Consider the following 24,661-nt stretch of genomic DNA (forward strand, 5'->3'; position numbering starts at 1 on the left):
CCCAGAGAAAGACATCATGTTTGGTAAAGTAGAGGGTCAGCAAAAAAGAGGAAGACCCTCAACAAGACGGACTGATACAGTGGCTGCAACAATAGGCTCAAACCACAATGACTGAGAGGATGGAGCAGGACCTGGCAGTGTTTTCATTTTGTTGTTCATAGGGTCACTGTGAGTCAGAACTGACTAGATAGCACCTAACAACAACAAAGTTGAACAAGGTAAGCCTCCGTCTTCACAGAGCTTATAGTCTAACAAAGACGACAGTCAATGAAACAAAGTGATGTGAGATGAGTCTAATGAGATAGGAAGTATATTTCATCTGAGACAGAGCTATAATAAAGGGGTTTCCCCAACAGTCGTTAATAAAGACTAGCTGTTTCAAAATGGCAGCAGCATGTTCCATAGCTTAAGCCATGACCAGGAATGTCATGGGCCCAATGACAAGGTCAGAAATAGAACAAGAACATTTAAAAGCTTATAGGGTAGCAAACAGACCCTTAAATAATATGTTCCCCAAGAATAATGTTTTTCAAAAGATCTGGGCTCCTCCCTGCTACTATATTGTTATGCTGACAATTGTTTTGTACAACCCTACTGTGAGAAAAAAGAGCCCGGGTTGTGCAGTGGTTAAAGCGCTCGGCTGCTAACCAAAGGGTTAGTGGTTCAAACACACCAGCCACTCCGTGGAAGAAAGATGGGGCGGTCTGCTTCCTTAAAGATTTACAGCCTTAGAAACCCTATGGGGCATTTCTACTCTGTCCTATAGGGTCGCCATGGGTCAGAGTTGACAAGACGGCAAAGGGTTTCGTTTTGTTTTGTTTTGTTTACCATGATAAATCCATCTGTCTTCTTTGCTGGGAAATTAAAGTGAAAACAACTTAAGCTGAACTCCAGTCTTGGTTGGATTTTGAACCTGGACCAGCTCTTTGTGTGGTCTGGCCTGGGTCACTACATACTCTTATATCCTAAAGATACACACATACCACTTGGCCTCAAGCATTAGTCTGTCATAGAGAATTTCTGTGCCCCTCCCCTCCAAAGAAAAATAGGGAACACTGCCTTTTCACAATTTAAAAGAAAAATCTATTTTAAAAAAACACAATCAGAATATAAACTTAGCTTCCCTCTTGTTAACTTAGTATTCTAATTGAAATGATTTTATAATAGGAAAAGAATTTAGACAAACATAGGAAACCAATTCCAAAAGACTTCCAAAAAGATTTCCTTGGCAAACCTTTTTTATGGCAAATGTTATGGGTTGAACTGTGTCCTCCAAAAAGGTTATGTTGAAGTCCTAACTCCTGTACCTGTGAATGTGACCCTGATTGAAAAAAGTTTTTGAAGACATTATCAGTTAGGTTAACATGAGGTCATAATGGAGTACCAGTCACCACCGAGACCAAATGATGGCAACCCCATGTGTGTCAGGGTAGAACCGTGCTCCACAGAGTTTCCAATGGCTGACTTTTCTGTAAGCAGATCACCAGGACTTTCTTCTAAGGTCCTCTTGGTAGACTCAAACCTCCAACCTTTTGGTTAGCAGCAACATGCATTAACTGTTTATACCACCTAGGGACTGGGTCCTAATCCTACTGACTGTTGTTCTTATAAAAGAGAACAGATACAGTAACATAGGAAGAATGACACATGATGCTTCAGCTGTTAGCCAAGAAACACCTGGAGCTACCAGAGGCGAGGAGAGAGGCATGGAACAGATTCTCCCTCAAAGCCTCAGAAGAGATCAACAAGGCAAATGCCCTGATCTTGGACTCCCAGCCTCCAGAACTGTGAGACAATACATTTCTGTTCTCATAAGTGCCTCCCCCCATCCCCCCAGTGTGTGAAATTTCTTACAGTAGCCCTAGGTGACTAAGATAGCAGATTGGTAAAATTATTTTGCCTGAGTTCACTACAGTATGAAATGCTAATACAGTTATTAAATAGTGCGGTCAGATTATAATGAGTGGGACGTTGAGTAATTACTAAAATGTGCTGATCCTTAATCATCCAAGTTCTTCCTGGAAAACAGCTAAGGTTCCTGAGACATCCTGCCCAATAAGAGAAAACATTTCTTGGTCTTATGTATTATTTGACTTTTTTCTTGCTTGCAAATTATTTTGTTTGTATACATGTATGTATGTATGTACGTATTCTAAGGAGTCCCTGGGTGGCGTAAAGGGTTAAACGCTCAACTGCTAACTGAAAGGTTGGCAGTTCTAACCCACTCACAGGTGTCTTGGAAGATAAGCCAGGAGATCTGCTTCCGAAAGGTCACAGCCTTGAAAATCTGATGGAGCAGTTCTAATCTGCACACACGGGGTCATCATGAGTCAAAATCGACTTGATGGCAACTAACAACAAAAACAATGTACGTATGTATGTGACATTTTTTCTGAGTCTACTTCATCGAAATTCTGATCATTATAACTGAAAAATCAATTAGGATTTTCTTTTCTTATTGAATCCAACATGTCCTAGTTAAATTCCCACATGCTATATCACTGACAAAATAACTTCTGAAGTTATTATCTAAGACTGATGAAAGCAATCAAGGGGATATGGCAGGGGTATCCAATTTTTTCAATAGAAAGTTCAAAGTATGTAGGCTCATAAATTTTGCTTTGGTCAAAAAAATCAAGAATGTGCTTCTTCAACTTTATACCTATTGTTTACTGTAAGCAATCTATAACATTTAATTTCAAGGGAAATTAAATTTGAATTATTTGACTTCTACTTCTAGCCATGATGAAGGAACAGGAATTGGATTTAACCTCCAGCCATAAACAACTGAAAAACTGGGAAAAAATGTAGGGAACAACATGGAACAACAAAATGTATGGAAATAAAGCTTCAGAAATCTGCATAGCGTTCTTAAGTTTTTGCTGAGTACTAAACCCAAACCAATTCCACTGCCATCGAGTCGATTATGACTGATAGCGACCCTAAAGGACAGACAGAACTGCCCCATAGGGTTTCCAAGGCTGTAAATCTTTAAGGAAGCAGACTGCTCCATCTTTCTCCCACGGAGTGGCTAGCGTGCTCGAACCACCAACCTTTCAGTTAGCTATTGAATGCTTTAACCACTGCGCCAACAGGGCTCCTTGTGCTGAGAACTAGGCCATGTATATGTAGAGTGAAGCTTCATAAAGATAGGCAAAGAACGATCAGGGAATTGTAAGCTAAACAATTCCCAGAGATCACACAGGGCAGCAAGACATTTCTAGGTTTCAGCAACTAGACTGAATAGTCCTCATCAATTACTTGGGGCATTCAGTAGAGACCCAAGGAGTCACGACTCGGTAGTAGGGCTGAAGAAGGCTCCTCTAGACCTGCTCTAGCAAAGCTTAACAATAGTCTTGAAGAAATCAAACTACTAAGCAAGTAACTTAACGGCCTGCTAAAACAAAGCCCAGCACTCTTTAAAGAATACAAATCCAGATATTCAACACTGTAACATAAACAATGTCCAAGATGCAATTAAAAAAAAAATTATTATACATGCCAAAAAGCAGAGAAATATGAATGAACCATAACCAGAAATCAGGAGAAAAGTCGATCAGTAGAAATAGATGCAGAAATAACAGAGATGATGGGATTGACATACAAGGACATTAAAAAAGCTATTAAAACTACACTTAAATATTTAAAAGAACATGAAAATAATCAGAAAAGAAAGAAGGAACTTCTAGAGATGAAAAATACAATATCTGGAAAAAAAAGATGGGGAGAATAAAAGAACAGAACTTCAGTGATGTGTTTGACAACAGCTAGATAGCCAACATACATGCAATTGGAGTCTCAGAAAAAGGTAAGGGAGCAGAAAACATGTTTGAGAAAATCATGGCTGAAAAATTTCCAAATCTGATGAAAATTATAAATTAATAGATCCAAAAAGCTTGACAAAACCCAGGCAGGATAAATATGAACTGTTCAAGATGATACAATTCATTACAGTCAGCTACAAGTATAATTTCTAATTGATCAAATTCTGTTACCTTGACAACTGGTGGTAGTTAATTAGACAAGGGCAGATTAGATCTGATTTATTCCTACTAATTAAGGAACAACAATGTTTTATAAAACTGAGGCAGGCTGAACTCCAGAGTCAGATCCATGCTACGTTTGCTGCAGGGGTCCATGTTAGACACCGTACCACAGAATGAAGAAACAAAGCATTTTGGTCCTTCATTGTTTATACCAGTGCTTGGTGGACTGGATGGGAAATGAGAACAGGACAAGAAGAAGGAAAAGTGACAGTATGGAAGTCCTTTATTTACTGCAAATGAATCATCTGATTTTAAGGTGTTCTTATGAGGGACTTTCACATTTATTCATGAAACCTTAGAAAAATTCCCTACTTCAACACTTATAAGACTAACAAAGTATTTTAAAGTAAACTCTAGAGGTATTAATTTTAAGATAAATTAACGTATCTCTATTACCTTATTTGAATTTTTTATATCTGTTATTGTGGTCATAAACAACCAGTGTTTAATAGCATTTAATTTGATGCATGAATGTATTAAAACTAACACATATTTCATTTCGGTTAATAGCCAACAGGTAAATACCAACTTTAAAAAGTTAAGAAACGCAACCTGTTACAATTTGAGATGTATTATCTCAGGGAAAAAAATGGTTAACAATTAATTTAGTTAATTAACAACCAACTCTTCCTTCCAAACCAAATTTTAAAATTCATGAAAAAGGTGTCCATTTCTCTGTACTGACTATATAAATTATTTTTGTTGCAAATTTCATCTTAAAAAAGATTCTCACAGAATTTTTTATGTGGTATATTTTTAAAAATTCAACCACAAAAAATAATGGACTTATTAAATAAGATGAATAAACACTGTGCCCAATGACTTATAAAAAGATCAAACGACATTTCTTTAATGTAAAATGTAATACGCATTTTATTTAAATTACCAAGTAGTTAATAAACACAAGAGATGACAGCTAGTGATGCTTAGTAGCAGTAACACCACTAGCTACTTAAGAAAGTTTAAAATTACACAAGAGCACAAACTTAAAAGACAACATGAGGAGCAGGAACTAGGGGTGGTGGATACTTACTGTCATCTCGACCAGACTGAAAGCTGCTGCCCCTCTTGAGTGATGCTGTCTGACTAAGATGACCCAACACTGAGGGGCGCACATCATTATCAAGATCCAACATGGGGCTGTGCAGACCTGGGCCACCTGGAAAAGAAAGGTGATGCTTGTATGCATTATGTTTATTTTTACCTAGTTGATTTGATGGACTACTTCTACGAGGTTACTTCTCGCTCAATTGCTCCACTCTTAAATGTAACATTTACAAAGCAAAAATCAAAGGTATTTTCTCTAAATAGCTTTGAAAAGTCATTCCCACTATGACAGGTTTGGAGGATTCATTCATTACTTTGGCTTAATACAGAGGTGTGACAAACCATGTGGTGGAGCTTATGTGCACTTTATGAAGGCACCTTCAGCAAATTGGTGGGGTTTTGCCATAAACATAAAATATCAGGAGAAGAAATCAGTTTTTGGAAAACAACTTGTTGGCACTTGAACAGAAGGTCAGAGTTCTGACTCTTCTACTTTTAATCCTGCACAAACCTTCTCTGACTTCTCCTTAAACACCTCCCTTCCCATTTTTGAATCCCCAAATCCCATGGGTTCTACCTTTGGATGTGGGATTTTGATTCTCTGCTTCTATTTCCAATGCCATCAACATAGTTTGGGTCCTTTTTATCTCACACAGGTAATGCTTCAGAAGCTAACATTTCACTAAGGTCAAGAAATCCTCTTCAGTGTCCTGGATTAATCTCACTAAAACACTGCTTGCTTTGTTCTCTTCCCAGAAGCCTTCCAGAAAACCCTCAGAAGAAAGTCTACACCAGTGCTTTCCAATTCAAATCTTCCTGAGAACAGGAAACATTTTTCCTTAAATGGATCTCAAGAGCTAATAGGAATGGAATCCCACGTTGCTAAGGGAAGTAGTAAGGAAGGTAGCTTTCAGTGGTAGAAGTTTGCCTTGTCAGTCTATGAGGCACCTGTAAACACCATTCCAAGCTCTAGCAGAGCATTCAAACATCTTCAAAATAAACTGAATTCAACAAACATTTACAGCATATTTACTATGCTTAAGGCCCTTAAATATTCTCCCAACAAAAATATACATTACATTTTCCTGACTTTTTCTTATCCTTTCCACCTGAAAGGCCTCACTCATCTTCCTCTCCATCCATTTAAACCCTTATCCTTAAAGACCTGGTTTGAATTACAGCTATTCCATGAAGTACCAGCTCAAAGTGTTATCTTTCTTCTTTCCCTTCTTGCAGCAGTTTTAATGTACATAATTTATGTACCTTTACAGTCTACCTTATATTGTTAATTAACTCCTAAGTATATGTCTACCTTCAAAGCAGACAGTTACCTTCTTGGGGATAAGGACTGAATATTATATCTCTGAATTCCCCATATTCACTGGACCTTTCACAAATAACTCTCTCAATATATACTGAATGAATGATACTAAATTATTCAATGAGAATTCTATTCCTTATTTTATATTTTATGTCTATATTCAAAAGCTTATGGATTTATTTTCAGGTGCGAAAGATAAAACACATTTATGTAATTAAAATAATAATTTTATGCCATCGCTAATGCTAGCTATTCAGTAATATTTAACAAGTATTCATGGAGTACCTCCTATGTGCCAGGAATTATAGGCCCTGGAGATAAAGTGATGAATATGGTGTTTGCATTCTGGTTGTAGAGGCAGAAAATAAACCAATAAATAATAAATGATAAAAGCATAGTAACATGTGCACTGCAGATTTTAGAGGGTGACATGAAGGGGTGACATGATGGGGTGATGTGACAGGTAACATGACTGGCGCTAGCGGATCCGAGGAGACCTCACAGAGGGGCTGACTGCCTGGGCTCCCTCCATCACAGACCACTGCACTTGGCACAGTGCACACCGTCTCCTGTATTTTCACGACTAAGTCTATCAGGTAAGTTTTACAAAAACAAATTAAATAGTCGGAACAGAACTTTTAGTGGAAGAGAATTTTATTAAAGACTTACTATGTTTCAGTACTGTGCTAAATGCTTCACATTCATTTCTACTTTGTAAAACACTGCATCTAAGGTAAGAAGATTTGTATAATTCAATATGTTAAAACACAACAAAATAAATGATATGTGATGGAGAGTAAGAAGATATAAACAGTAAAGAAATGATATTTTCATAACTTCGTCTGTAAACAGGAAGGAGTGTATGGAAGCTTTAATGATTTATATGACATTTTCCTCTGAAGCCTATTCCGTCTTCCTTGCCACTAATTGTGGAATTCAGGAAAATATGAAGATAATAAATTTATGACACACTTTAAAAGGAAATATAAAAGGGCCCAGACTTAGCATCACACTAAAATTTCATATAAAAATTTATACTAAAAAATGCAAGAAGAGAATGCCTTAATTTAAAATGTTACGTTACTCTTGAGGGCTTCCTGACTATAAATTTGTGATTAAGAAGAAAAATACCTGTTTCCTAAAAGTACACTATATACCATTCTTACAAATAACACAATTGTCATTAAGTATATCCTCAGAAAAAGTCATCTCCCCAAAACTGGTGTTCCTACAACTTTAATTTGAATACTAAATTATTCATACAGCTTAATTTAAGTAAATCTTAAACTGTGAAACTGTTAAAAGACTTCTTTTTTTGGTTTTAATAAGAGAAACTGTATTAAGAGTATGCTTTTGTTCTATTAGAAACCACATCATCAGTTTTCTATGGTGCCAAGAAGAGACAGTTTAACATCAACTGATTTCATAATTGGTAATCTAGCATTACCAGCAAGCACAACACAGCAGCAGGGAGCTAGAAGGGCACATACACCCTCAGGGCTCACAGGCATCTGAACACATTTGTAGACATTTTTCACAGAGTGACCAGAAGAGGGAGTTTCAGCGCTCCATGAGGACGTACACGCCCTGCACACTTGCCTGAGTGTGCACTAACTTAGAAAAGTGAGCCTCCCTAACATTTTGCTCCTTTTCTGTCCAAAAAAAAGGTCCTACAATTAATTGCTTTACATGGAATTAAGATTATGCTTAGGACACAGAATTAATGAAAATATTTTCAATACCAGCTGTCACTAATTATTTACTATCAGTGTCAAAAGTTAAAAAACAAAAACAAAAATCTGAGAATTCTGACACTCCTTTTAAACTTAAATTATATGACTTCTGTTGCTATTGTTATGTGCCATCAAGTCATTTCCGACTCATAGTGGCCCTATATGACAGAGCAGAACTGTTTCCTAGGCTGTAATCTTTAGGAGAGCAGACTGACAAGTCTTTTCTCCTGTGGAGCAGCTGGGTGGGTTCAGTTAGCAGTCGAGTGCTTAACCACTGCACCACCAGGGATCCTTACATGACTTCTACCCCACAATAATTATTACAAATACAAAGTCGTTTTGAAGATAAATAAGCATTTAAAAGACCAAAGAAAAAGATTAAGAAAAACAATTTTTGTAAAATACAAGATCAACAGAAAGTTTTAAAACAATTCACAAAAATCAGCTTTATTTTATCTTGATTGTTTTGCCTCAAAATATGGTAGCAGCAGCTCTTAATGTGTTTAAGAGAAATATACACATTATACATAGTTATAAAACCATTATGACGTTTCCCTGTATCGTGCTCATTTGCCAGCAGATCACACGCCACTGAAACGAGGTAACACAGTATCTCTTTGAAAACCCAAAATAACTGCCCCTTGAGATCCAAGGCACTGTTCAACTTATACACACAACTTCAGCTTTTCAGTAGAATGTTAGCTTGCAATGGAATATTTTGCAGGTGACTGAGACTAAAGTTTCTGTAAAACTGTATTTGACTTTATGTTTGTCCTTTCATTAAGATGAATTTTGAGAGGTCATTTGTTTTCTTGGAAGTAAATTTTCTCCAGAAAAGAACTATTCTTAGGTAGTTATTATTTAGAGCCTTGATGAAAACTTTATGCCTTCATTTGGGCTAATACTAAAAAACTGCTCCCTACATTTGTAACGGGGGCAGGGATTGATTCCACTAAAGATTCTCAGGGCTATCCAACTGGTATGGGGTTCTACTTAGCTCCATGCATGAATCACAGGCCAATGTTTCATCATCTGTAAAAATCAAGACTCTACACTCTAATTTTAGAATCTTTTTTAGCTCCAAAATTTTCTGACTCCATGGTTCAAAGTTTATATTTGAAACTTTAAACTACTGCTGAGGACAAAATAGAAAAACTGCATATTCTGCTCATTATTCAGTTATAATTTTACCAGTGTATCAAAGAAAACATATATATATCTTATCTACAGATGCACTTGGAAGAAAAAAAATCCTTCAAAAACTTAAATCAAAAAAAAAATTTAACTAAGCTTCTTTACTGACAATCAAGGGTCAGTATTTTGTTTCTCCAGTTAAACAGAGCTTCTCTAACATATGCTAGCATCATTCTCAAAAGAATTATTTTTCAAATCCTGAGTATGCAGGAGAAATTTAACAAATTATAAACAAACATAAAATTAAGAAACGTTGTTTTAGGAATACTATATAAACACAGAACAGAAATTTCGTTTTAATAAGAGAAAAGCAGATAGAAAATTTGCTTTCAGAAGCCGAAGAAGTTACTTACTTCAGCACACTAAATAAAATAATCCTAGTCATATCATTAAAAGAATAAAAAGCTATACTATGAAATAATCAAAGGTTTTTAAAACTTATTATTTTTCTTAAAAAAAAATAAACTACCAATCTTTCATAATTTGCTATTAACAGGTTGAAACATTTGCTATTTTTTTCCAACAACAGTGAAATTTCTGTTAGATAAAAAGATTTCAGCTTTCACTAATCTATAGGTCTAGAAGATCTTTTGCAAAGCTCAAAAACTTTTTAAACAACTTATGACTTTAGGGAGACCATAGAAAATGCTTATTCCACCTAGAATTCCAGTAAGACTTCCAGGAAACCTTATCACACATCAGTCAAATCCTTTGAACTCCAGCTGTGCCAGTTTTTCCTATTTTAAATGCAAATACAGTCAATATTTGTTTAAGACTCTATACAACATAAAGGGCAGAAGAGACCCTTCATAAGAGAAGCCTGCAGATGTTGAACCAGGTGAATACATTTACTATATTTCTCATCTTTCTAGCCTCATAGAGTACGTTTTCTCACAGTCTACAATGGGCGAGAGAAAGCTGATGCATAGCCTCCAGACTCTCAGAAGGGCGACAGACTTCCTTACCACCCTTAAACACCTTTGAACATACTTTCCTGTGCACAGCGGGCCCCTGTCCTGTGGTATGGCCAGACCACCCACTGTTGCTTGTTGACCAAACGTGCAGGCCTGGAGCCTCCACAGACACAGGCAGGGCAGGATTCTTTTCAAGCACACCACAGGCACGAATTTCAATGTCAAAGCTGGGGGGCAGAATTACAAATTCCTCCCAAATTAGACCTGTGTCAACAGATAAACATGCTCTTTTTGATCTTACGATTTTCTATATATTTACAACTTTGACAAGGACATTTCCTAAATTTAAAGAAATTCATTTAATCCAAATTAAACGGAAGGAGACATATATAACATAGTCGTGAACATCTCACTTCCCCTCTGGGGGAATCAGGATCGCCCTTAGCACGTTCCAGGCAACATTGCTGGTATGTATTTTATATCATTCAAAACAATAACTGAAAAACAGAACTATATATTAAAATACTTACTGAACTTTGAGAACCATTTACTAGCTAACATTGGCTATATAGGCAAGAACCATTTATTTGTAATAAGCTGGATAAGGCAATAACCAAAATTACTCATTCTTTTATTAAAGCACTATACTTTTTAGTAGCTACATATAGATTTAAGTAGAGAAAACATGTTTAGAATATGTAAGTAATGGAATTATTACAAAAATGACAGAATACAGAATTAAAATATTTATAATAATCACTATTTTAAAATTATCAATTAATGCTAACACTCAATGTGTGCTTGACATTAATTGTCAAACAGTCTAATAAGGAGAGAGGATGTGGTTTAGACACGAAACGGCTCCCAGTTGCAAAAAATATTCTTCCAGCTTTACAGTAAGCCAAAGCAATAGAAAAGAACCAGCTGCTAGGATAACAAATTGAAAAGGTCCTTCTGACCTGAGCCTTGTTGGCTTCTCTGATCTAACAAAGATAGATCATTCACTGCAAGGTGAACAGAATCTAGTATGAAATAGAACAAGTACAGAGACCTTAATCCAGCTCTTTCCTCTGATGTTCAACAGCTGTTAGTTTACTATACAGGATCCACAAATAAATGGTATGCTTTTCCAAAAGTAAATCAAATTGTCAAGAGACAGTTACCGACTTTCTAAAAACTGCTTAAACTGTATTAATTACTAATCAACGTGACAGCAGTAGGCTATAATTACTAGTCTTAATTTTAATCTGGAGGATAAAACAGTCTTTCCAAATTAGACTAAAACACATAGCAGATAAATCCACAATGATTATGTTAAAGACTGCTCACCTGCATTCTGGTAATTAAAACTGACATAAATTTATACTATTTACAAACAGTAGTGAGAATTTCTAATGGTATGAACTTCAAATGTAATTCATGGCATACAGAGTTTTATTCTTCTCTGATAAAGGAGAAAAAGGGAAAGGAAACTCAGAACAACACTTTGTTGGAGGAAGATTTCTGATTTTAATAATAAACTGATATTTTCCTCTACTTCTCTCTCATGAATCTACTTTCTCCTACATATATCCTTTGGAGTTTATAAATCTTAACGCAGGTAACTAAAAATCCACTAAGCACTTCATCTTCTAAAGCCAATTTAAAAAGTATTCTGCAGTCACAGGACACAAAAGAACAAGTATACAGGCAGAGCTACCCCACAGGAGTTAGCCACAGCAACTGCACACTGGTTAAATGACCTGTGTGGAAAGTACCTAGTTACAGGGAAGAGAAGACTCCTATTGGTAGTTTCTGCAGTGGCGCCTTTCCTTTTTTTCTTTTTAAACCAACCTCTAATATTCTGGGTTCGTATTATTACGATAACGTTCAGAAAAGGAAATATTTTTTAAATATCTAGGCAGTAAGCTCCATAAAATAATCTTCGTAACAAAAACTTTAAAAATTATAATTTTATTAAAAGGTTTAACATATGTATAACAACACATTTTGTAACTGTCTTTTTAACCATGGGAATATTTTTATAATTCCACAGAAAACTCAATGGCTCTGACAGTTTCTTCACATAGGTGAAATACCAGGATTACATTTCCTTATTAACATCATTAACTGAAACAAGCTATATAAGTTATGTACATAAAGGTCATACCTGTATTTTTTAAATATCAAGAAAAAGTTTATACTGTACATAAATTGTAATGATATAATTTAAGCATGCATCTTATGTGTCTGAGTTGAAAACATGGCCTTTTTATATCTTACGGTCCTTGGATAAACATAAACATTTATATTTCTTTCAGCAAACAATCTACTAATCTGCTGAATGTCTGAAATGAGTAAAAAGGTCAGCATTTACAGTCTCTACTCTAACATTTTCCTTATATAAGAAACCCACTGCACTGTGATGATTCAGCATAAAGCCTTCAGGTGACTAACCATGTCTAAATTTTCAGAGACATGAGACACATGGAAATGCATTCCCTTTTGTTGTGTGGTTTATTTTATAAAATCTATTGCTTACTTAAGCTATTGCCCCATTCTATATATCTCTGAATAATGCCTTTTGTAAAATCTTCATTAGGTATATATCTGAAAGAAGGGAATAATTACTACATGAACAGGCTGACAACCTAGCCCTCTAGTTATCAGATATTGCCACATATATTTTAAGAATTAAACTCAACTCATTTTCAAAACAAAGAAACACCTCTGAAGGCCACCTTTAAAAATCCTGTTTGAAAACGTCAGTAGGGAGATAACCAAAGGCTTTTCCTGCCAGGAAAAGCTGAAGCCTCAGTCTAATTTTGGACCTTTTTGTCAGAAATTTTAAGAGACGAATGACATTTCTTAGGAGGTGGTAAAAGTGTTTTGTGTGCAACAATTCAGGACACAGGGCTACCTTGAATATAGGGTAACAGAAACAAAATGGTTAGCCATTTCGGGCTGGAAAACAGAACAAACTTCCATCAGTATTTAGATTTCAAGGTTAGTTTTTAAAATGTTAACCTTAGTTTTACTCCTGTTTTTTTGTCTTTTTCTTCCCTGAGAAAATGCAAAAGATCAAATCTTGGCTACAAAATAAGGCTATGGAAGAGGACTGAAAATATCTGGGGATAAATGGCACAGTATGTTTAAGGTGCAATGGAAATCCTTAGTTCTGTGTGCTCGTGTTTATACTCTGAGGAGCACCATTTGCTAGGGTCCATGCATATTAGTACGACAAAAACTGGAATCCAGAGAAAGAGCTAACGCAGTGCTCTTAAGAATACCAACCTTATGACCCACCTCTGCTGCCAAATGCCACACATACAAAAGAATCTTTCTTGGAGAAAGGTAGCTTTTTATGTAGGATTGTCTCTGAAAATCTATCACCATCTTTGCTTGTGAAATTCTCTCTGAAGTCCACAAGACTAAATACAATTAACATTTTCCCCAAAACCCCAAGTAAAGACTTTTAAAAAAATATTTATATGTTAATCAGATTTCTTAGATTCTTGCATAAAGACCAGCTATGCTTAAAAAGACACCAGGAACTCTTTTCCGGTCTGAAATATTTATATTCTATCCATTCTAAATTGTATTTAATTTCATGAACTGTCTCAGTTCTTAGCCACTGTTCCGTATGTGGATTTATTAAACAATTACAACCATTTCTCCAGTGTTAAAAGTCCAAGTACTGAACTTCTTAGAACTGACATTGTTTAGATATAGAATACAACAAGTTTTCATTTTGAAAAAATTCCTGAGAACACCTGAAGAAAAACAATGAAGAATTATAATGAAGGCTATAGAACAAAATGCAGGCATTGTCTATTTAGGGTAAACGGTTTCTAAGCAATTTCATACAGTACTAGGACTGTTCATCACCTTTTCAAACGCCAATAATTACCTCTAGCCCTCAGTGGAAAACTACAATCAATGCAAGGAAACTAGTAAGTGTGCCAAGAAAACAAGTAAGTTCTCTACCACTGAGCATGGAGGAACTGGATAAAAAATGAACATACAGGACTTAAGGTAAAAGAGAGACAGTCAGGGTATTATATCATCCTTTTACTTCTGAATATGTTTGGAATTCTCCAAAATAAAATAATAAAAACTGCTTCTGACCTGAGTTCAAAAGAACACAGCAATCTTCCAACTAAAAGGCTCCTACATGTTAGGATTATCTATGTTATTTATGTTAGTATTCTTACTGATAATGAAAAAGGGCACAGTGTAAGCATGTTCTTCTGAATGTCAAATGAAAATTAAATTACAATACAACCTACAAATATGTGACAAATGAACTTAGGAAATGTATACTGTATGGCCATACAATTTGTAGGTATGTTCGAAGAGCTGTTTTTACTTTCTAATCACAAAACAGCAATTTATGAAAGTAACTTAAAGTTCATTACTAATAAGTAGCTCCACTAAGTATATAACATTATTTCACAAGTGATGAGCAAGTTCTACAACAACCTTGTCCAGAGGGAATGAAAAAGGTAAACAGCTCTAGTTCCACAAACGCAGTTTAGAGACCTAGTTCCACATAACCAAAAAAAAAACACCAAACTATTGCCATCCACCTCATAGTGACTCTATAATACAGAGTAGACTGCCCCATAAGGTTTCCAAGCAGCAACTGGTAGATTTGAATTGCCAACCTTTAGGTTGGCAGCCGATTGCTTAACATGGATATATAAACTCATGCGGGCAGGTAAAGGATGTATTTCCATTTATGTCCAAGAAAGAGTCAGATGGTTATCGAATGCTTCATGTATGGATGTGGCAACAAGATACATGAATTTTTCTGGAACTGTTCCAATTTCAAATAGTGTATAAGGCATACCTCATTTTACTGTGCTTCACTTTACTGCGCTTCACAGATAGTGAGTTTTTTACAAGCTGAAGGTTTACGGCAATCTTGTGTTGAGCAAGTCTATCAGCGCCACTTTTTCTAACAGCATGTGCTCACTTTGTGTCTCTGTCACATTTTGGTAATTCTCGCAATATTTCAAACTTTTTCATTATTAGTATAACTGTTATGGTGATCTGTGATCAGTGATCTTTGATTTTACTATTGTAATTGTTTTGGGGTGCCACAAACCATGCTGATATAAGACGGTGAACTTAATTGATAAATGTTGTGTGTGTTTTGACTGCTCCACTGACCAGCCGTTTCCCATCTCACTCCCTCTCCTTGAGCATCCTTGTTCCCTGACACATGACAATATTGAAATTAGGCCAATTAATAACCCTATAATGGCCTCTAAGTGTTCAAGTGAAAGGAAGAGTTGCATGTCTCTCACTTTAAAATCAAAAGCTAGGAATCATTAAGCCCAGTGAGGAAGGCACGTCAAAAGCCAAGAGAGGCCGAAAGTTAGGCCTCTTGTGCCAAAAAGTTAGCTAAGTTGTGAACGCAAAGGAAAAGTTCTTGAAGGAAATTGAAAGTGCTATCTAGTGAACACATGAATGATAAGAAAGTGAAACAGCCTTATTGCTGATATGGAGAAAGTTCAAACCAACCACAACATTCCCTTAAACCAAAGCCTAATCCAGAGGAAGGCCCTAACTCTCTTCAATTCTATGAAGGCTGAGAAAGGTGAGAGAGCTGCAGAAGAGAAGTTTGAAGCTAGCAGAGGTTGGTTCATGAGGTTTACGGAAAGAAGCCATCTCCATAATATAAAAGTGCAAGGTGAAACAGCAAGTGCTGATGTAGAAGCTGCTTTAAGTTCCAGAAGATCTAGGTAAGATAACTGATGAAGGTGGCTACACTAAATAACAGATTTTTAACAAAGATAAAATAGCCTTACACTGGAAGGAGATGCCATCTAGGACTTTCATAACTAGAGAGTAGAAATCAATGCCTGCTTCAAAGCTTCAAAGGACAGGCTTACCCTCTTCTTAGGGGCTAATGCAGCTGGTGACTTTAAGTTGAAGCCAATGCTCATTTGCTATTCTAAAAATCTGAGGGCCCTTAAGAATTATGCCAAATCTACTCTGCCTGTGCTCCTTAAATGGAACAACAAAGCCTGGATGACAGCACATTTGTTTACAACATGGTTTACTGAATATTTTAAGCCCACTGTTGAGACATACTCCTCAGGAAAAAAAAAAGATTCCTTTCAAAATGTTACTGCTCATTGACAATGCACCTGGTTACCCAAGCGCTCTGATGGAGATGTACAAGGAGATTAATGTTGTTTTCATGCCTGCTAACACAACATCCATTCTGCAGCCAATGGATCAAGGGTAATTTTGACTTTCAAGTCTTATTATTTATGAAATACATTTCATAAGGCTAAAGCTGCCATAGATAGTGATTCCTCTGATGGATCTGGGCAAAGAAAATTGAAAACCTTTTAGAAAGGATTCATCACTCTAGATGCCATTAAGAACACCCATGATGCATGGGAGGAGGTCAAAATATCAATAATAACAGGGGTTTGGAAGTTGATTCCAACCATCATGGATGACTTTGTGGGGTTTAAGACTTCAGTGGAGGAAGTAACTGCAGATGCAGTGGAAATAGCAAGAGCACTAGAATTAGAAGTGGAGCCTGAAGATGTGACTGAATTGCTGCAATCTCATGATAAAACTTTAATGGATAAGGAGTTGCTCCTTATAGATGAGCAAAGAAAGTGCTCTCTTGAGATGGAAACCGCACCTGGTGAAGATGCTGTGAACACTGTGGAAATGACAACAAAAGGATTTAGAATATTACAAAAACTTAATTGATAAGGCAGTGGCAGGGCTTGAGAGGACTGACTCCAATTCTGAAAGACATTCTACTGTGGGCAAAATGTTACCAAACAGCATTGCATGCTACAGAGAAATCTTTCATGAAAGGAAGAGTCAATGAATGCAGCAAACTTCACTGCTGTCTTATTTTAAGACACTGCCAGAGTCACCCCAAACGTCAGCAACCACCACCTTGATGATCCATCAACATCGAGGTGGGACTCTCCACCAGCAAAAAGATTATGACTCACTGAAGGTTCAGATGATGGTTAACATTTTTTAGCAATAAAGTAATTTTTAATTAACGTATGCACATTGTTCTTTTAGACATAATGCTACTGCACACTTAATAAACTACAGTATAGTATAAACATAACTTTTATATGCACTGGAAACCAAAAAATTCGTGTGACTTCCTTTATTGTGATATTTGCTTTATTGAAGTGGTCTGGAACTGAAAATCTCTCTGAGGTATGCCTGTACTCAGATTATCTCTTGTACACAAAAGTAGGAACATCCTTTGTCAAATTATGTTTGTGTCTGGAGAACATCATCACCGCTTTAGGGGAGTGGGGTGGCATTATCCAACACCCACTAGGTATCTGGAATACTTACTTCTTCTCTGTGCCTCTTTATCTAGATAATTCATGTTCATCATTTAGGTTCAACTGAAATATCACTTCTAGAAAACTTCCTTGGACACTTCTCCTCACTAGATCGGGTAATATGCTTTCATAGAATTCTGTACTCCTCACTTCGTAGTGGTTTTCCAATTATAATTAAATATTTACATGATTTAAAAAAATATACGTCCTCCCACTAGACTACAAGCTCCACCAGGTCAGAGGCTGCACTGGCCTTACTCCCCACTGTACTTGCAGCACAGTGATTTTGGTCGCTGTACCGGGATCACTGGGAGGTTTTAGAAAGCATCAGTGCTTGGACTCCACTCCCAGAGACTCTACGTAATAGGTGTGGGTCAGGAATTGGCAGTTTCAAAAAACACCCAAGGGATTCTAAAGGCCAGTTAAGGGCTCAGAACCCTGTCTAACATAAGCTCAAAAATTATTAGTTGAAAACTAGAGAAACAAAGGCATTCTACATATGTTATGTTTAGTGATCTTTCCCAAAGACCACCGACTATGTATCTCATTTGCTGTCATTTCTTCTTGCTAAAACTATGAAGTAATTAATGGCATTAACATTTTGATGTGGCTTCAATACGGAGATATTTGAGTTTTCCTAAATATCAAGAATTAAATCAGAGCTGGAAAGTACTCAAATCCAAGCATACTAGCTCATGACAAAACTATGCTATAAATAAATAATTGTGACCTCTCCGGGTCCTTCATCCTGTATAGGACTGTTCTCACTGAAGCCTCTTGGAAACCATACACATATCACTGTTCTTTATTTTATATCATCTACTTAAGATCTCAGGCAACTGAAACTGCATTTGCCAAGGCTACCCACAATAGCCTCAGTACTAATATAAAGGGTACTTCTTATCTTACTTTTCATTTTAAAAACCTCAGTGAACACTCCCCTTCTCTTTAGTTTTGGTGACAGCAGACCCTCGTGTTTCCCTCTGGCCTCGTGACCACTCCTTCTTAGTCTCTCCTTTGCCAGCTTCTCTTCTCCTATCAGCCAATTCAGTATTGTTGTTCCTCAGGATTCTGTTCTAGCTTTTTTGTCTTTTTTCATCTTGTTGGTTGAATGTATCAACTCCCAGGGGCCACACCCAAATCTCTCTCTCTTTAAATCCAACTACCTGTTGGATAGCCCCACTTGCATGTCAGACAACTCAAAACGAACATGTCCCAAAAAATGGGGAAAAAAATAAATTTTCTCCCCTATCCGCTCACTGGAAACCTTATGGGGCAGTTCTACTATGTCCCACAGGGTTGCTATGAGTCAGAATCAACTCAGTGGCAATGGGTTTGGTATGTTCCCTAAGTCAATGGCACCACTGCCCTAACTATGTCAGACATCTGAGAACTGTCCTTGTTCCTTCCTCTTCTTCTTTCAATCAATCACCAAAGAGAATAACAAGTCTATTTCCTGGATAGCTCTCGAATCCATTCACTTCTCCACATTTCCACCACCACTATACTGGGTCAGCTGCCTGCATGATCGTACCAGCCTCCTAACTGGTTTCACTGTTTCCAGACTTGCTCCGTCTAACCCGTTCACCATATGACAGCTAGAGTGGTCTTTGAAAAAGTAAGTCTGATCGTGTCTTTCCCTTGGTTAAGATTCTTCAATGGTTCCCCTGTTACCCTCTGGATGCAGTTCAATCTCCATAAAATAGATAACAAAGTACTTCATAACCTGGCCTCAACTCTCACCATTCTGATCACATTCTGAGCTCCAGCCACACAGAGGAATTCACAATGCTTCCTCCTGTCCTGTGTACGTCTAGTCTCTCTCCCTGGAATGGTCTTGAACTCTTGCCTCCCTCCTTCCTTGATATGTAGCTAACATATAGTTCAGATCTTAAAACAAATGCCACTTCCTTCAGATCTCAGAATGTCACCTCCCTGGCCTCAAAAATCTGGACCAGATGCATTCGTAACTGCCACCACAGCATGTTGCTTGTTTCCAGTCTTAGAGGGTAGCACACTGTATTCCAAACAGTCAGCTTACCTGTCTATACCCTCCAGTATTTTGCAAGCTTCTCGTGAGCAAGGCACTTGTGTGTTGTGTTTACCACTGTGTCCTTAGCACTCAACAGTGTCTGGCACATAGTAGGCATTCAATACAATCTTTGTTGAATGACAGAATTGTAAAAATAAAAGTTGATAAGCCCACATTCGAATGTAGCTATGATTTCTTTCTTCAGATTTCCTGAGGGCCTTTGTCCTTTTGGGGTTGTTCCCTTTTCCAGGAGGTCTGGCAGGCTACTTCCTGCTCTTCTGGTTCTTACTAATATGTGACCTCTGAGACACCTTCCCAAACCAGTCACCTGAATCATTCTCCTCAGTTATTCCCCTTCAAACTATTCTGTTAGTTTTCTTCCCATCACTTACCATGGTTTTTATTTTGTTAGTTAAGTGTTCAACATCTTTCCTACTACAGAGTATGCCCATGAGGGCAGGGGCCATGTCTGTTTTACTTACCACTTTTTATCTAGTAGTTGTCATATTGCCTGGTACGAGCAGGGACTCAATATACACTGGATGAAGTAATGAAAGAATAACCTCAAGGACTAATATCATTTCTACAACATCATTATCACCTCCTCCAAAATTTTAATGGTTCCCTTAACCAAACCTTTGTCAATAGTGCTAGTCATCACAGTCACGGATATATTAAAAAAAGAGGATGGCAACAGGTACAGATATCAGGAAAATTAGGTAATAATTCCCTTAATAATTAAGCTTTGCCATCAGTCGATAAAGTGGCATTAAGGAATATCATGATAAACTGGAAGAGAAGCTGCCTTGCCTTTTAGGTCTTTTACATAGCCCTCTTTGCAACTGTGCATGAGCTGAAGGATCCACTTGTGTTGGGCTCCAATACACTGCCAAGCAGGGTCACCAGGTGCATGAAGGTCAGACAGATACCTGAAAAAGAAGTCCAGGCTGATAGCTATAAAGGAGGCTAAAAGTAAAAGCTAGCATATTTTAAAATCATTAAGTGTTTACTTTAAGAAAACCTACAATTTTATCAATTAGTAAAGCATTTGTCAATATTAGTCTTTAGTTCTCAATGAAATATATTCAAGTTTCTTTTCATACAATTAAAAAATAACAATAAATCATATTTTTTAAAAAAAAATGTCAAGGACTTTCTAGAAAGACAATCAAGAAGAAGGCGACTTGCAATGGTCCTATCTACTGAGTATGAATTTTCTTTATATTTACATTTAGTTCACAGTGTCTCCAGTTAGTGATAAGTCACTATATAAAAACGAGGTAGGAGCTAGCAAAGCACACCTAGGGGTATTTTTTAAAATTTATTCCTTTCTAGTCGTTATAGGGTTGCTATGAATCGGAATCCGCTCGGAAGGCAACAGGTTTGGTTTTGGTTATTAGAATGAAAATATGGCCACTAGATGGCAGTGTGACACTGTTTTCTATGACAATCTAGCTATGGGGCAACTGAAACTTAACAAAAAACCAAATCCGTGGGGTCGGTGGATTTTAACCCTCTAGGACAAAGTAGAACTGTCCCTAGGGTTTCCAAAGCTGTAAATCTTTATACAAGCAGACTGCCACACCTTTCTCTCATAGAGTGGCTGGTGGGTTCCAACCACAGATCGCTCAGTCAGTCATGTAAGTTGTCCAATGTGAACAGCTAGTACTGATTATGCTACACTGCTTCCTTAGAAGGCTACCTTCCCACTTCCTGGAACGCCCATCTCTTTTAATGGTACTGCTTTTTGTTTTTTAAATATTCCCATTTAATAACGTTCTCTTTCACTGATCACTAAATACTTGAAAATCAGATATCCTTTTCAAGGTTAGAACCTTCTAGAGTCTCCTCTACAGTGAGCCCTACACACTCCTGTGGCCTGACGACCCCCACCCGGTGTGTGTCAGCACTCCGCTCTATAATAGCTAGGTTACGCACAGGGAGCCGCCATCCTTACCCTGCCGTTTATGATCTGGGGTACCACAGGGCACACAATCACAACACCAAGGAGGTCTGGTAGCCACTGCTCAGGAAGAAGAAGTGACTAAGTAATGATAGGGTATTTTTCCTTTGACCACACTGTCAGGATCTTCTTACCCTTAAAAAGTGAGTATTCTACAACTATTCCCAAATTATTTAGTATGCAGAAGAATTTTGGTGTCCTATAACAGATACCTCTAAATTTCTGCTATTTTTTTTTTTTCACTTTCATATTTCCATGTCATCAGCCAGTCTCTTCGTTTCCCCCAAATTTGCTTTAAGGATTAGGTGATGTATCCAGTACCATACAGTATATGTGATTCGTCAAAATACTTGTAGAAGGCTTACCTTATATAACGTTTTTGGTCATGTAAGGTCGATGGTGTCTCAAGCAATTTATCCAGAAGTAATTCTCTTAAAGCTTCAATTCGTGTTTCTACTTCAGCATAATCTATTTTAAAAAGGAAAAAATATACAAGGGTTACAGAATGGAAACTTAAAATGAAATTATGGAACAGTAGTTGCCTTAGAAGGGTGCAGGGCATGACTGAGAAGGGACACAAGGGAACTTTCTGAAATGATGAAACCTTTCTGTATCTTGCCGGCGTGTGAGTTACATGGGTGTACGCGTTTGTCGTAACTCGCTGACCTGTAACTTGTAAGGTCTGTGCATTTCACTGCATTTAAGTTTTACCACAATAAAAAAAAAGTAAAATTAAGTTTTCTGAGTCTTTATGGATTTCATTTATGAATTTAATAAAATCCTGTGATATTTCTCCTAGCTAATAGGGCTTTACCCTACAGCATTTTAATTTAAGATTTTCCAATTTTCTGTAACTCTGGCAGTAGAAATGATTTCAAAAGTTGTGTAGTTTGCTTTAACGTAAGATCAGAACTCTTAAATACGCCTTTCTGAAGAGGGAAGATTGAAATGTAGGTTTCCATTTCTATAAAATATCTATAATATATTCTTTCCAGTAAAAGGAAGTTTTTTTAATAGAATGGTGGTTAACAAACAGCAAAGAATGGCCAAGGCTCGGATATGATTGTGGTAGCTCATTTCCACTACATCTCAGTAGAAAAGTCATCAAGTTATTTTTTGAAGTAATTGTTTTTATACTTTAAAGAGAACAGCATATAAACAAAAATTAAAACACATGCAACATTCTTTTGCAGAATACATTCCACATTCTTCCTGCAAAAGGAAAGAAGAAAATCTAGAAGTAATAAACAGATCTTACATTTCTTGAAAACCTGCACCTCCGTTTTCCCAAAGAGTGACTTGGCCTTTTCATAATCGTTAATAACCACATCATAATCACCCTTTAAAATAAAGAAACATTTTACAGATTGTCAGTAAAGCACAATGACATAAAAGCATTTGGTTAAGGTAACAAACATCTTAACAAATTTTTAAATTTATGACAACTATAACCATAGGAACATAAATATGTACTCTACCTTTTGAATATTCCTTTCAATATTCAGAGGAAGGTTGAAAAGAAACTTAAATCGCTGGAGCACGTTCAGTGCATTTCTAGTGGAATCTGCCTTGTCCTTTCGACCTAAAACTTCTTGAAATAATGTGTCTGCAGTATTACTTGCTCCTATTATAAAAGGAAAAAGGAAATTTGGATAACAGCTGACTTTAATCAGAAAATGTGTAACTGGGCACTGGAAACAAAAATGTTAGACTACTGCAGTTCTACATTAAAACTTAACGGACTATTTTTAAAAGTTAGGTATACTGGAGATCTTTTATACATTGCTAAAATACAATTTATTTCCATTTTGCCTGCTAAGTCTTTTCATATGTTAAGAATGGTATCCAATTAAAAACAAACATATTTACCATGCCCAAATAAATTCTCTAATGCAAACATACATAAAATTAGCTACTCTTCTAAATTTTATACCAATTATGGGCCCTTCAGTTATTTCATTAACTCAGCAGCTTAGCGTGCGTGAGCACACACACGCACTACATCTCACTAGTTAAATTCCATGGGTTCAATATCTACATATGTGGTAATAAATAAAACAAGAAAAATATTTTTCAAAATGTTATTCAAAAGAAATATTTTAAAATGAATCCTATTTTCTTGGTAGAATTATCTGTTTTATGTAGCAGGCACAGAAGATTACATAAAGCAATTTAAAATGACAGACTAACATACTGACTATTTTTAAAATCAATTCTTAAAAAGTTATATATGAATCAAACATTTCCTAATTTTTTTCTACCTAAAAAGACCTCAAATTATATGAATCAGAATAATGAAAGAACTGCTTTATCTAAACCAAAATTTACAGTATACAAAAATAGTTCAAATTTTTCACCTTGTGAATTATTTTTAATTAGCCACAAGGAAAGAGGAGAGAAAACATAAACTGTGTTTGGCTGTTTGATGGCTGCTTGTAAAAAGTTTTCTACATTATCTGGTCTAGTGAATGCACTTTAAGCAAAGATGAAAAAATTACATTGGTCTCACTGGGTGGCTACAGGCTATATTCTCTAGTCAGCACTGTGGGTGGCCTGACCACATCAAAAGTCATCTTCGTAAAATAACTGCTTTATCTAAATGATGTTTAAATTGTGCTGAAATTTTAAAGGCTTGATATAAAAACTTTGTTTTGTCAAGATAGTTGTTCTCACCACAGCTATTTAATGTCGAATACTGAACTTCTAATAAAAGATGAGAAAAAAATATATTCCCTTCCTTACACCAGACCACATGATGATGGGTAAATGAATATTTGATATCTGATTAGGGCTAAAATGTTTTGTTCAAAGAAAAATTTAAGGTATTTGTTTATCGTTTTAAAAATACAAACTTCATGAATTGAGGTTTCATAAATGAAGAGATATGTGAATAGGACTGAATTTTTAAAAAAGATTAATTACTTGTATGTGGACTTTAGATGGTAAGTCCCCAAGCACTTTTTTTCTATTTTTGTACAATGAAAGAATTTGGGGCAAAAAGTGTAAGAGTTCAAAATTAGGTTTTTTCTCATTTTAAGGTAATAAAAAATTATTAATAGTTTTATCTCCTCTAAAAGGCATAA

The 24,661-nt window shown here is 36.4% G+C and overlaps 1 protein-coding gene across 6 annotated transcripts in view; it reads right to left on the reverse strand.

Annotated features, from left to right (window-relative positions):
* Positions 1 to 24,661, reverse strand: part of EXOC2 (exocyst complex component 2) — a 366,769-nt gene that overhangs the window by 188,422 nt on the left and 153,686 nt on the right. For all 6 annotated transcript variants that reach the window (XM_004387908.2, XM_023742032.1, XM_023742035.1 and 3 more), the window contains 5 exons: positions 23,057 to 23,202; positions 22,837 to 22,918; positions 21,944 to 22,046; positions 20,426 to 20,544; positions 5,080 to 5,205 (listed from right to left, as the gene is read on the reverse strand). In XM_004387908.2, coding sequence (XP_004387965.1) covers positions 5,080 to 5,205; positions 20,426 to 20,544; positions 21,944 to 22,046; positions 22,837 to 22,918; positions 23,057 to 23,202 — 576 coding nt within the window. The remainder of the gene's footprint in view (positions 1 to 5,079; positions 5,206 to 20,425; positions 20,545 to 21,943; positions 22,047 to 22,836; positions 22,919 to 23,056; positions 23,203 to 24,661) is intronic.

The sequence above is a fragment of the Trichechus manatus genome, unplaced genomic scaffold, assembly GCF_000243295.1.
Source record: "Trichechus manatus latirostris isolate Lorelei unplaced genomic scaffold, TriManLat1.0 scaffold00198, whole genome shotgun sequence".
NCBI lineage: Eukaryota > Metazoa > Chordata > Mammalia > Sirenia > Trichechidae > Trichechus > Trichechus manatus.